The sequence below is a fragment of the Myotis brandtii genome, unplaced genomic scaffold (genome assembly GCF_000412655.1).
Source record: "Myotis brandtii unplaced genomic scaffold, ASM41265v1 scaffold44, whole genome shotgun sequence".
NCBI classification, from domain to species: domain Eukaryota; kingdom Metazoa; phylum Chordata; class Mammalia; order Chiroptera; family Vespertilionidae; genus Myotis; species Myotis brandtii.
In genome coordinates this window covers 174036-185940 of record NW_005366833.1, presented here as the reverse complement: position 1 = coordinate 185940, position 11905 = coordinate 174036, and the positions used below count along the sequence as shown (strand labels likewise).

Below are 11905 nucleotides of genomic sequence, written 5' to 3'. Positions count from 1 at the left end.
CGCAGGCGCCCCCGCCCCCGCTGCCCGAGGAGGACCGCATCGACCTGAACCCGTCCTTCCTGGGCATCGCCCTGCGCTCCCTGCTGGCCATCGACCTGTGGCTGTCCAAGAAGCTGGGGGTGTGCGCGGGAGAGAGCTCGTCCTGGGGCAGCGTGCGGCCCCTTATGAAGCTGCTGGAGATCTCGGGACACGGCATCCCCTGGCTGCTGGGCACCCTCTACTGCCTGTCCAGGAGCGACAGCTGGGCCGGGCGCGAGGTGCTGATGAACCTGCTCTTCGCTCTGCTGTTGGACCTGCTGCTGGTGGCCCTGCTCAAGGGGCTGGTCCGCAGGCGTCGCCCAGCCCACAACCAGATGGACATGTTTGTCACCCTCTCGGTGGACAAGTACTCCTTTCCCTCGGGCCATGCCACCAGGGCCGCCCTGGTGTCGCGGTTCATCTTGAACCACCTGGTGCTGGCCATTCCACTGAGGGTGCTGGTGGTACTGTGGGCCTTCATCTTGGGCCTCTCCAGGGTCATGCTGGGGCGACACAATGTCACCGACGTGGCTTTTGGCTTTTTCCAGGGCTACATGCAGTATAGCATCGTGGACTACTGCTGGCTGTCACCGCACAATGCTCCAGTCCTCTTTGTACTGTGGAACCAACAATGACACCGTCTTATTCGTTATGGCACCAGGAGATCTAAATGTTTCCACATGCGATCATGCTGACATAAGCCAGCAGCCATACCGCTTGTCCCTCTTAGGACATTTCAGGCTTCCTTTGGAATTTTAGGTGTCCCTCTTGATGGGTTGCTAGGCTGAAGCCACATGCTGGCCATTACTGATCACAGCCATATTACAGAAAGAAAAAAAAAATCCCACTGTTATACATTCAACAACTGTTTGTATCTCCAGGACAACTGCAAAGAAATCGAGCTGGCGTGATTGTAATGTTGCTGTTTTTTCAAAATTGACATCAGAAAAATTGTATTTTGTAGTGATCCTATACGTCAATATATCACTTGTGAACTGAACTTTGAAAAAAAAAAAGGATCTTCATTCTGTAAATATATAGGCAGATAAGCTGCATACTAATCATAGTTCTTAGTTATTTAAGAGTCTAAGACATAGCTTTTTCTAGTTTATTCTCTGAAGATCTGTTATCACAGCTGGGGAGATTTCCTCTTAATGTTGATTTTCTTGGTAAGCATTTTTAGTTTATTGTCTCTTTCATCTTTGTGGACTTGGTAGTGAGAAGAGAGATTATAGTACATAACTTTCTTTTACCTCTTCAAAAGATCTTTAAATTTATATTTAGTTTCCACTATTCTCTAATATTATCTTTTAGCATTCAGAGAACAAGCCAAGAACTTACTTGAAGAAGATACACTGAAAGACGGGCATATCTATAGTCTCTAGAAAAAAAGGGAGGATAGAACAATGGCCTTATGCAGAAAAGATAAGCTACTGAGGAGGTCAGAGAAACTGAGAGTTTGGGGGTAGCTAACCACATACTATTAGTATGTCAATGGACCAGTATGGTAGGATATGGGGCCCTGCTACCTGTCATCTCTACTGAATTAAAAAAAAAAAAAAAAAAAGCTCCTCCACTGAGTTAATAAAATGGGAAAATAATGTGACTCTTTGCAATGCAAAAGTGTGAGCTTTTTCAGCTATACCACAAGGATGACCTTGTCTATTAATACTTTTTCATATGGAATTCGGTTTCCCTGTACACAGCACACTTTAAGTAACAGTATTTCATTTGAAATTAATCAGGGGAGTCTGCTGCTATACAAGGTACAACTAACTCCTAAATTTACATTTACATTGACCTTTACATTTAAAGCAGTTTATTCATGGTGCCTCCCCCAAATCACAAGAACAAAGATCACCAAATGTAGAGTGGACGCTGCTCATTATTCTTTGACCATGAAAAACTGAAAGGGTAAGCTTTAAATGCCTCTCTACCTAAAAATTAAGAACCTTTAAGTTAAAAACCTTTGACAAGTTATTTTGACATTTATAAATAGAATGGATTATAACCTTTGATCTGTCATAAACTAGTAGAGGTGCACATAGGAATCTGGAGAATGGTTGTGACAAGTAAGGCTATGATTGGGTGGAAACAAATTTTCTGAGTGTGGGAGGCACACTGAGAGAGGAATAGCTACTCTTCAAGATAAAAGAGTAGCTTTTTCAAATAAAATCATTTTCATTCCCACAACATCCTGAACACAGACTACCTCTTCACTTGCAGAGTCAAACTGAAGCAGTAAGTAGTTTGCTTTATCATTTAATCTTAGAGAGATCCTTTATTTTAATGGTAACAATATTCAGGCCAGATATTTGGAAGCATGACATTTCTTATAGTGTTCACAAACCTGAATATTAGAGGCTCAAAATTAGGCTTACCTTCTGGTTACTGGCTAGATATAGTTCTGGAATTCCCTATCTTAGTTTCTGGGGCCTAGTTTGCTGGCTTTAAAGCACAGATCAATTCACCCTGTTTTTGGAGAATCCTAAGTACTGTAGAGTAGAAAACTGATTTCACTGTTAATTAATTGTATACTGAGGAATGCCTTTTAAAAATGAAAATAAAATTAACCAATAATATTGAATGAAATGAGTGTTTCATTTTTGCCTTGATGAAGAGGAAGACTGATTTATCACTCACCTTCTCAAGAATTCCTTCACCTTACTACTACACATTTTGAGAGCTTGCAATTGATATTGCACGGCTGATATAGCCTGGTTCTATTTGCTGTAAAAGTGGAACATCCAGGAAATTCTGCTCTTTATTTTGTAGTTGTGTGTATAATGAAACTGCATTTGTCAATTGTATAGAGACTAACCATATTTTCCATAGCCATAACCTATGTGGCATGTTTGCTTGTAATCATGGCCAGGAGAGAAGCCCCTACAGTTAGGAGGCAAAGCTGCAGGACAGCCTGTCACTACAGATGGAAGGATTGGAAAATGGGAACTGAAATAAGAGGAATGACTGGCCCAAATAGAAACAGTGGAGTCACCCTGCCACAGTATCTCACTTAAGCAAGATTCAGTGGATAATTATAAGACAGTTGATTGATTTCCCCTTTGGAATTAGCAAACCAGAGCTAATAGGGGAAATAGCTTTTAAATATTTTATTGGTTCCTAGAAGTGAAAAATTATCAGGAAGTAATGAGGCTTTATGAAATAAAATTCTAACCTGGTTATTTAAAAGAGGGTTTTAAACCTTTCCCAAATCTTTATCCTGCAAAAGAAAAGAAAATCCTCCTTGGACTTAATACAGGGTTATTTTTAAAGAACACAAAATTTCAGGATAAAGGTAGAAACAAGTTGGCTTTAAGGGGGAGGAAAGGGGGAAGAGGTTGAGCTGAAGTAAAGGTTAGGAGGTCTGGGAAGACCAGTGTAGAAAATCGTAGGGACAGAGTACTGTTTGTTCCAAAAGATAATAATGTCTGTGTGGTGAATGAGAGGGTGTGGTGAGAATGACCAGGGACCATTTCAGAACCTGAGGAAAGAGTATGACTTGGGCGAAAGGAGAGGGAGGTTCGTTGATCTTTCTTACCGCCCGGATCTGCAACTCCACCACCACTTCCAGAGGCATCGTTCCCTGCGTGGGCGAAAGGACCGGAATGAAAAGATCCTTTCGCGTTGAGCCTAGGACCGATCTTTCTTAGTTTAGTTCAATCCCTGGAGCAAATGTCCCCAGCAACTTCCCCAGCTCCCACCTCCTCCTACCCCCATCTGTTCCCCAGTGCCCAGGTCCCCTCCCACCCGGACGGGTCTCACACAGCCGGAGCTGGAGCTAAGGCTTCCAGAAGGCGGAAGCGTCGCGTTGCCATGGAAACTCAAGCGCGCAACCTTCCACCTTAGAACGCCAGCGAGGTCTAAGGCGCAGGCGTACACGTCTTCAATGCTCCGCTAGGGAAGCGCGGTCCCACGGTCCGCTTGCCAGACTGTGCGCTGAAGGGAGAGAACGACCAGGTACTGAGGTGGTAGCCGGGTGGCGAGATGCTAAGAGCCCTGGTTCCCTTTACACCAAATGTTGACAGTGTCCGTCTAAAAATGGATGTGGCCCTGGCGGTGAGCGTGGGCACGTGCACCGTAATGTCGTCGGTTCGATTCCAGGTCAAGGGCACTTATCTGGGTTGCAAATTCGTTCCTGGCCCCTGTCGGGGTGTTTGTGTGGGAGGAAACCAATCCATATGTCTTTCTCACAAAGATGTTTCAGTTAACATAGTAGCCTGTCCCTAAAGGTACTCTCTTGTTTATGAAACATTATGTCCTCATGTTTGGTCCACAAAGCACACACTGTCAATAAGAAATTCAACATGTGCTTTTTAGAAATACAAGGATAATTTTTAAAAAGGTTTTTAAAAAGTTAGGTATCCTGCTTTAGCCACAATACAAATTGTCTGTCTCTCTTTTGGGGGTTTAGTTAACCTAATGCAAGCAATGAATTATATTATCTCCCAATGGGTAGTTACTGTAGTTGCCAAAACCAGGCTAACACTGTAAAAACCGTCAGTGGTAGCAGACAGGGCAAGAGTTATTAACCAGTAGGGAAAATTGCATTTCCTTCCCTTCCTCCATCCCCCACCCCCTTCACTGTATTTAACAAATAAAAATGAAGGGAGTGGTTGCTTCTAGCAAATTGGAAAAATCTGGTAGGGCCAATTCTGACTCTTAAAAAATTTAATTGTGATGAGTCATTTATTATTAATATTTTGTATTGGAGATTTATATAAATGCAAAATGCAAGTGCAAAAAGATGTCTTGAGACAAAAATTAGGTATTCGTTTGGTAGTTGGAGTTCCTTTCCCTGGAAGGGAAAAACTGAGTATGTTGAAGAAGGGTATTTTGTGTCCTTATCCAATCCTGGGTGCTCTGTCTACATATCAAGAGGTACATAAGTGGGTGGTTGGCTCCCTACAGTATCCAGAGCACTGATTTGTCAGCTCATAACAGCTTGTTGGCACCCAGACTAGTACAGTGATATATGAGGAATGGACCTGTGTTGACCCTTACCAGTGAGTCACCACCAACACCAAAGCTAAGACATCGAGGAGAGTGAGAGTCAAACAAATGAGTAAGTGGTCAGAGACAAAATGGGAGGAATCAATCTTTATTGAGAACCTAGAAAGTGCTAGACAAATCACGTATGCATCATTCATGTAACCCTCACAATAATGCTTTGAGGAAGATGTTATTATCCCTATTTTATAGATGCAGAATCTGTAGAATGAGATCAGATGGCCTTTTGCCCAAGGCCACACAGCTAAAGGGAAGCAGCCACACTTGAATCCAGGTGTACCCTGCCACGTCACTGTCCCTGTAACATGGACATCCTAGAGACACTATGTCCCGTCTTATGTTCTTCTTAAACTTAACTGGACTCTCCTTGCTTCACTGAACTCTCCTGGATAAAACTGGGCTCTTCTTGCTTGGCTTCTAGGACATAGCCCTCTTCTGGTTTCCCTCCAACTCTTTGGCTATTCTTCCTCTGTCTCTGTTCATCCTCCTCCACCTGCCTAAGCAACATTTCTAGATCCTTTTCTTTCCTCACAATACTTTTTATCTAGGATTTCATCCACTGTGTGTATGGATTAGCATAGGCACAGAGAGTTACATATCCCACACAGGCCACTCTCCCTGACAAGGTCACAAGGTGGAATCTCATGATTACAAATATATATATTTAAATGCATATATTTAAATTTAAATGAACTAAAACTAAATTAAATTTAAAATTCAATTCCTCACTCCCCACTCCTACTAGTCACATTTTTTAAAAATATATCTTTATTGATTTCAGAGAAGAAGGGAGAGGGAAAGACAGAAACATCAATGATGAGAATCATTGACTGGCTGCCTCCTGCATGCCCCACACTGGGGATTGAGCCTGCAACCTGGACACTGGGGATGTGCCCTGGCCGGGAATCAAACCATGACCTCCTGGTTCATAAGTAGATGCTCAACCACTGAGCCACGCCAGCCAGGCTCACTAGTCACATTTTTTTTTCGGGAATCAGTTCATGTTACTAATGATTTTCAGAGGCATAAGCAAGAAATGACCAAGGACAAGTTAGTCTTGCAAAATAAGCTAAATTATGCTTTATCTTTTAAAAAATCTATCTTTATTGTTTTTTGTTTTTTTTGCATCTTATCCATTTTATTTATTTATTTATTTTTTAAATCTTTATTGTTCAGATTACATTTGTTCCTCTTTTTTTTTTCCCCCATAACTCCCCTCCTCCCAGTTCCCGCCCCACCCTCCGCCCTCACTCCCCACCCACTGTCCTCATCCATAGGTGCACGATTTTTGTCCAGTTTCTTCCCGCATCTCCCATTCCCCTTTCCCCCCCAAGAATAGTCAGTCCATTCCCTTTCTATGTCCCTGATTCATTATAATCACCAGTTCATTCTGTACATCAGATTATTTATTCACTTGGTTCTTAGATTCACTTGTTGATAGATGCATGTTTGTTGTTCACAATTTGTATCTTTACCTTTTTCTTCTTCCTCTTCTTAAAGGATACCTTTCAGCATTTCGTATAATACTGGTTTAGTGGTGATGAACTCCTTTAGCTTTTCCTTATCTGTGAAGCTCTTTATCTGACCTTCAATTCTGAATGATAGCTTTGCTGGATAAAGTAATCTTGGTTGTAGGTTCTTGGTATTCATCACTTTGAATATTTCTTGCCATTCCCTTCTGGCCTGCAAAGTTTCTGTTGAGAAATCAGCTGACAGTCGTATGGGTATTCCCTTGTAGGTAATTGAGTCTCTTTCTCTTGCTGCTTTTAAGATTCTCTCTTTGTCTTTTGCTCTTGGCATTTTAATTATGATGTGTCTTGGTGTGGTCCTCTTTGGATTCCTTTTGTTTGGGGTTCTCTGCGCTTCTTGGACCTGTAAGTCCATTTCTTTCACCAGGTGGGGGAAGTTTTCTGCCATTATTTCTTCAAATAGGTTTTCAATATCTTGCTGTCTCTCATCTTCTGGCACCCCTATTATTCTGATGTTGGTACGCTTGAAGCTGTCCCAGAGGCTCCTTACACTATCTTCGTATTTTCGGATTCTTTTTTCATTTTGCTTTTCCGGTTGGGTGTTTTTTGCTTCTTCGCATTTCAAATCTTTGGCTTGATTCTTGTGCTCCTCTGGTCTGCTATTGGGTGTCTGTATAATATTCTTTATTTCAGTCCGTGTATGCTTAATTTCTAGTTGGTTCTTTATCATAGCATCGAGGGTCTCATTAGTTTTCGTGACTCTCTCCTCAAGTTTATTGACAGCTTCTAGCACATTTTTGCAAGCCCTCAAAATTGCGATTTTTAGCTCTATATCCTCCATTTCTGTCATGTTTTTTTGTCTCCGCATTTTTTATGCTTTCTTGGTGCACCCCCTAGTGGTCTTTGTGCGCAGTCTTGTTCTAGTTGAGCCTTGATTGTTGTAGTTAATACTAGAGGGATTTGACCACCAGGCCGACTGGCTGTGTGAATCAGCTGTGTCTGCCGCGGAAAACTTCTGTCCTCTGGGGAGGTGCTAATCTAGCCTTTGCCTGAGGCGATCCGGCAAATGGCTCTGCGCAGGGCTTGGGCGGGGCGGGCTCAACAGGGCGGGCGGAGGGAGCCGTTATGGTGCCCTCAGTCCTGTTCCCAGAGGCTCTGCTTCTCAGAACCCCCGGAACCGCTGCAAACCTCGGAGGGAAAGCTGCCTTCCAACTGATGCCAGACACTCCCGCTTCTCCCGTTTGGGTCCGAGTCCCCAGCGATTCGCCCGTATCTGGAGCTCAGAGTCTGAGACTCCCCCCTGACCGAAAACGACAACCGCGCTCTCAGCCACCAGCCCGCTTTGCGCGCGCACCTCCGCACCTGAGTTTTTTCCACACTGCGCCTCCTCTGAGCCTCGGTGTGCTGTTATTTTTCCTTCTAGTTGAAGAATCTCTCCTCAGCCAGCCTTCCTGTGGTTCTGGGTGATGTCCGTTCCGTCTTTTAGTTGTATTTTTGAAGTGGTTGTTTGCGGCAGCAATCTCCGGTGTTTACCTATGCCGCCATCTTGGTTTCTCCACTAGTCACATTTTAAAGTGTTCAATGGCTACGTGTGGCTAGTGGCTATTATATTGGATAGTGCAAGAAGAATTATTTCCATCATCACAGAAACTTCTATTGAGCAGAGTTGTTCTAGAGCTAACTTCACTTAAAGGAAATCTGGGGGATAGAGAAACTTGTTAGTGACACAAGTAAGCAAACAGACATATTGAGAATGTGGGACATTTTATAGGACAACTGACCCAATTAATCTGCAATAAATCAATGACATTGAAAAACAAAGGAAGCAGGGAAGGGGAAATACTTTAGATGAAAAGTTACTTAAGATGACCTGACAACCAAATGTAATATGTGGACTTTGTTGGCACCCTGATTCAAAAAAACCAACTTAAATTGAATATTTGAGACCATCAAGGAAATTTTATTATGGTTTGAGTATTAAATAATAACAATAGGTATGATAATGCTAGTTAATAGGTATGATAATGTCCTCATGTTTATATAAGACAAATATCAACATTGTTTAGAGATACATATTAAGGTATATAGTAGAAATGATCTAATGTCTAAGATTTGTTTTCAAATATCCTAGGAAATGAACAAAAGGAATGGATAAAGAAAATGTAGCAATAGCTTGATAATTGTTCATCTGGGTTAATCTGAAGTTTACTATTATTCTATAGTTTTGTGTATTTAAAAATATTCATAATAACAACTTTAAAATATTTAACACATACTTAAGAAAGAAGAGAAATCATGTCCTTATGCGGATATCCTTCTGTCCTAAAATAGCCCATCAAAAGAATTCTTGGTGGCATGTCTATGAAATTCCCTTCAATACAAGTCCATATACACTTAAAGAGAAAAATATGATGGATTTATTCACCCAAAATGCAGATAAGAAAATTATTGTGGTGTAAAGTACTTTACAAGTAATTCAGCAGGAACCCCACTTAAGGAAAAACAGAAGCACTGTATTATAAGAATAGTGGTCTCTTCGTGAATGTCCAAAACAGGAGCTAGTAATTTGAGTAGTATTTCATTAAGTATATGTACACCTCTAGAATTTCACCCAAGTATCAGGAATGCTTCCAAGGAAGGAATTAAATTGCAATTGAACAACTTTTAACAATCTTTAAGTCATTTGGGATCTGGGCCCACATATGGGATATATTTCACAAACTTTATTAGAGTTCATGAGTCAAACTCATATGTTATTCTTTAGCTTCTGCTTTGCCTCGCTGGCATTTGTAGGCTCAATAGTTACTTAACCACACCATATAAACTCTTCCACAAGGACTGCCCTTGGGCATTCTGGACTACATATTCCATATCCTTCCATTTTAAAGTCATTTCCCTTCAGGAAAAACTAATATGTTCCTTTGAGTTCCTGGCTAGTTCTATGTCCATGAGAGTAGTAGATTAATTATAACCCAAAGCAATTTCCAAGGAATTATATTTATTATCCAATATAAGAAAGTAGAAGAGTATGATTTGGTTCCAAGGCTTGTAAAAAGTGTCCATTTTACAACAATAAAAAAATATTTTTTAAAAAGTGTCCACTTTACCTGGGCAAAGGCTTCAGGCCCCAAAGTCAGCAATAGCTAAAATGAGACGACTTCTGATGTTATTATATCTACCCTTTCTCCTCCTCCCAAAATATACCCATTTCCATTCCCTTTTTACCCTCTTTCACCTTTATTTAATGCTATATCTTTCTTTTTATCTTTGTTTCTATTCATTAGTTCCTTACTCATCTTTTCAGCACATATTTATTAAGTACCTACTATGCACTAGGTACTGTTCTGGACAATGGAGGTACAAGGGTGAACAAGAAACAATCTATGCTCTTGTGGACCTTATGAAAAATACTAAGAAGGAAAGACCCAGGGGGTGACATAGAAGGTTACAGGTTGGAGAAGGAATAAGAACCTAATTTAGACCCAGTGGACAGGTCAGCTTCTCTAAGGGTATGACAATTTGATCTCAGATCTAGAAAGGAAAGCATGACCACTAGAATATATTTTAAAGAACTAATAGAAAAGATAGCCAGGAAAAGGGAACAACAAATGTAAAGGGCCATGGGTCAGGAAAGATATTGGTATGTTTGAGGAACTAAAAGGAGGCCACTGACTATACCAACAGAGATCTCAGCAAGAGGTAGAGGAGGTTAGGAGATGATGCTCAAGAATTAGACTGGCACTGGGTATTACAGGAATGTAAGCAGTTATGACAATGTGATTGAGTAGCTAACACCCGTAAGCTTTTCTTCATTGCTAAATGGAACCCAAGTTTTGCTTGGGTGGCAATGCATCTAGTTCCAGGGAATGAATCATAATTATGTATGGTGAATGTTATGTACAGGGAAATCACTGAAAACTTCTGAGAAATATTTTCAATTTCATTTGAAATAACTTTTTAATGAAAGATACAGTGTTTTTGCCTCCTCCCCCTTTGTACTTTATCTGCTGTCATATTTTCTCCTGCGGCTTTCACTCCTAAACTAAAAGGTTTAGTTTTTCAACTTTTATTTGTAATTAATTATTAAGATATAACAGATACCCATTGGAAAATATTCAAACAGCATAATACAGGAAAACTAAGAATAGAAAGTGATGATTCTCAGAAACTTCCCTTCCAGCCTTACTCACCAGGGGTAATCAATAGCAATTCTTGTTTACCCTCCAGGAATTTTCTATACCTGTACATACACAGTTTTTACACAAATTGGATCATTCTCTTTCTCTACAGCTATAGATATGCCCACACATATAACTAACTTTGCAAGTTGCTTTTTTTTTTTAACTCAACACGTTCAGGAGATATTTCTATACGAGCTTATTTATATCTATTTTACTATTTTGAAAAGACTGATACTATCCCATTGTAATAACAGACCATAACTTTTTTAAGTTCTATAAATGGGAACTTAGATTGTTTGGCTTTTTTTTTTCTTGCCACACACACAAAAAATGCAGTAAATCATTGTAGATAAATCATTGCATATTGATGCAAAAATAACTGCTGGATAATTTCCTGGTAATGAAATTGCTGAATCAAAGCACTTAATCCTCTGATTTAGTCAAATTGCCCCTCCCCAAAAGGTTATACAAACACTTCCTCTCAGAGCATTTCTTGTCAACACTCTGTATTGACTGACTTCAAAGGTTTGACAGTCTAATAGATTGGGGGGGAATGACGTCTCCTTTTTAGGAGTCTCTATAATTATGACGACAGCAATGCCTGATGGTTAAATGTGCACGTTTTAAAGTCAGATTACCTAGGCTAATCCTAGTTTTTACCCTTGATATGTGTAACCTTGGGCATGCTGGGTCTATAGAGAATAAATCTTTAGGACTAAACGAGATAGGCAGACATACAGGAGGCCCTCCCTGTCCGTTTGCAATTAGTGGTACTCGTCTAATGATTTAAAGCCGTGCGGGGTCCAGTCCTTCACCTTCGGCGTCTTCCTCCTAGCCCAGGCTCGCAGAACTCTTGTTGCGTGTAACTCACAATGAGAGGAAAAGTGGCTCTGCTTTTCAAAATTCTACCCACCCACGCGCCCCAACACCCTCGCTTCAGAAATACTGGTTTTACATATCAATGTATAGCAATGAATTGCAGATTTTAAACAAGTGGACGCTCCCTGGTCTGAGCATCACCCGGCATCCAGGTCTCCCTCCCTGTTTTCAGCACAGGAGGCACTGGGCCCGCAGCGCCCCTCGGGGTGAGTCGGCAGCGATGAGAACTGCAGGGAACCGAGTGTTTAGAGAAAGTAGGACTCCCAGAGCCAAGCCTCACACACGGGGGCCGGGACGCACCGCCCACGGCCCCGCCCTCCAGGCCGGAAGTAACGTCCCTAATCGTGT

General features: G+C 41.3%; 2 protein-coding genes across 2 annotated transcripts in view; one reads left to right on the top strand and one right to left on the bottom strand.

The window, feature by feature from the left end:
- The window catches only part of SPATA6L (spermatogenesis associated 6-like), a 46277-nt gene extending 42451 nt beyond the window's left edge, over window positions 1-3826 (bottom strand). The window contains exons 1-2 of the mRNA XM_014546266.1: window positions 3786-3826; window positions 3560-3604 (exon numbers count right to left, since the gene is read on the bottom strand). Of these exons, the coding sequence (XP_014401752.1) occupies window positions 3560-3598 (39 nt within the window). The 5' untranslated portion in view covers window positions 3599-3604; window positions 3786-3826. The remainder of the gene's footprint in view (window positions 1-3559; window positions 3605-3785) is intronic.
- On the top strand, window positions 7-2605 carry PLPP6 (phospholipid phosphatase 6). Its single transcript, XM_014546267.1, has one exon. It carries the CDS (start codon window positions 165-167, stop codon window positions 651-653), a length of 489 nt encoding a protein of 162 aa, XP_014401753.1. The 5' UTR covers window positions 7-164; the 3' UTR covers window positions 654-2605.
- Window positions 3827-11905: the final 8079 nt, after the last annotated feature.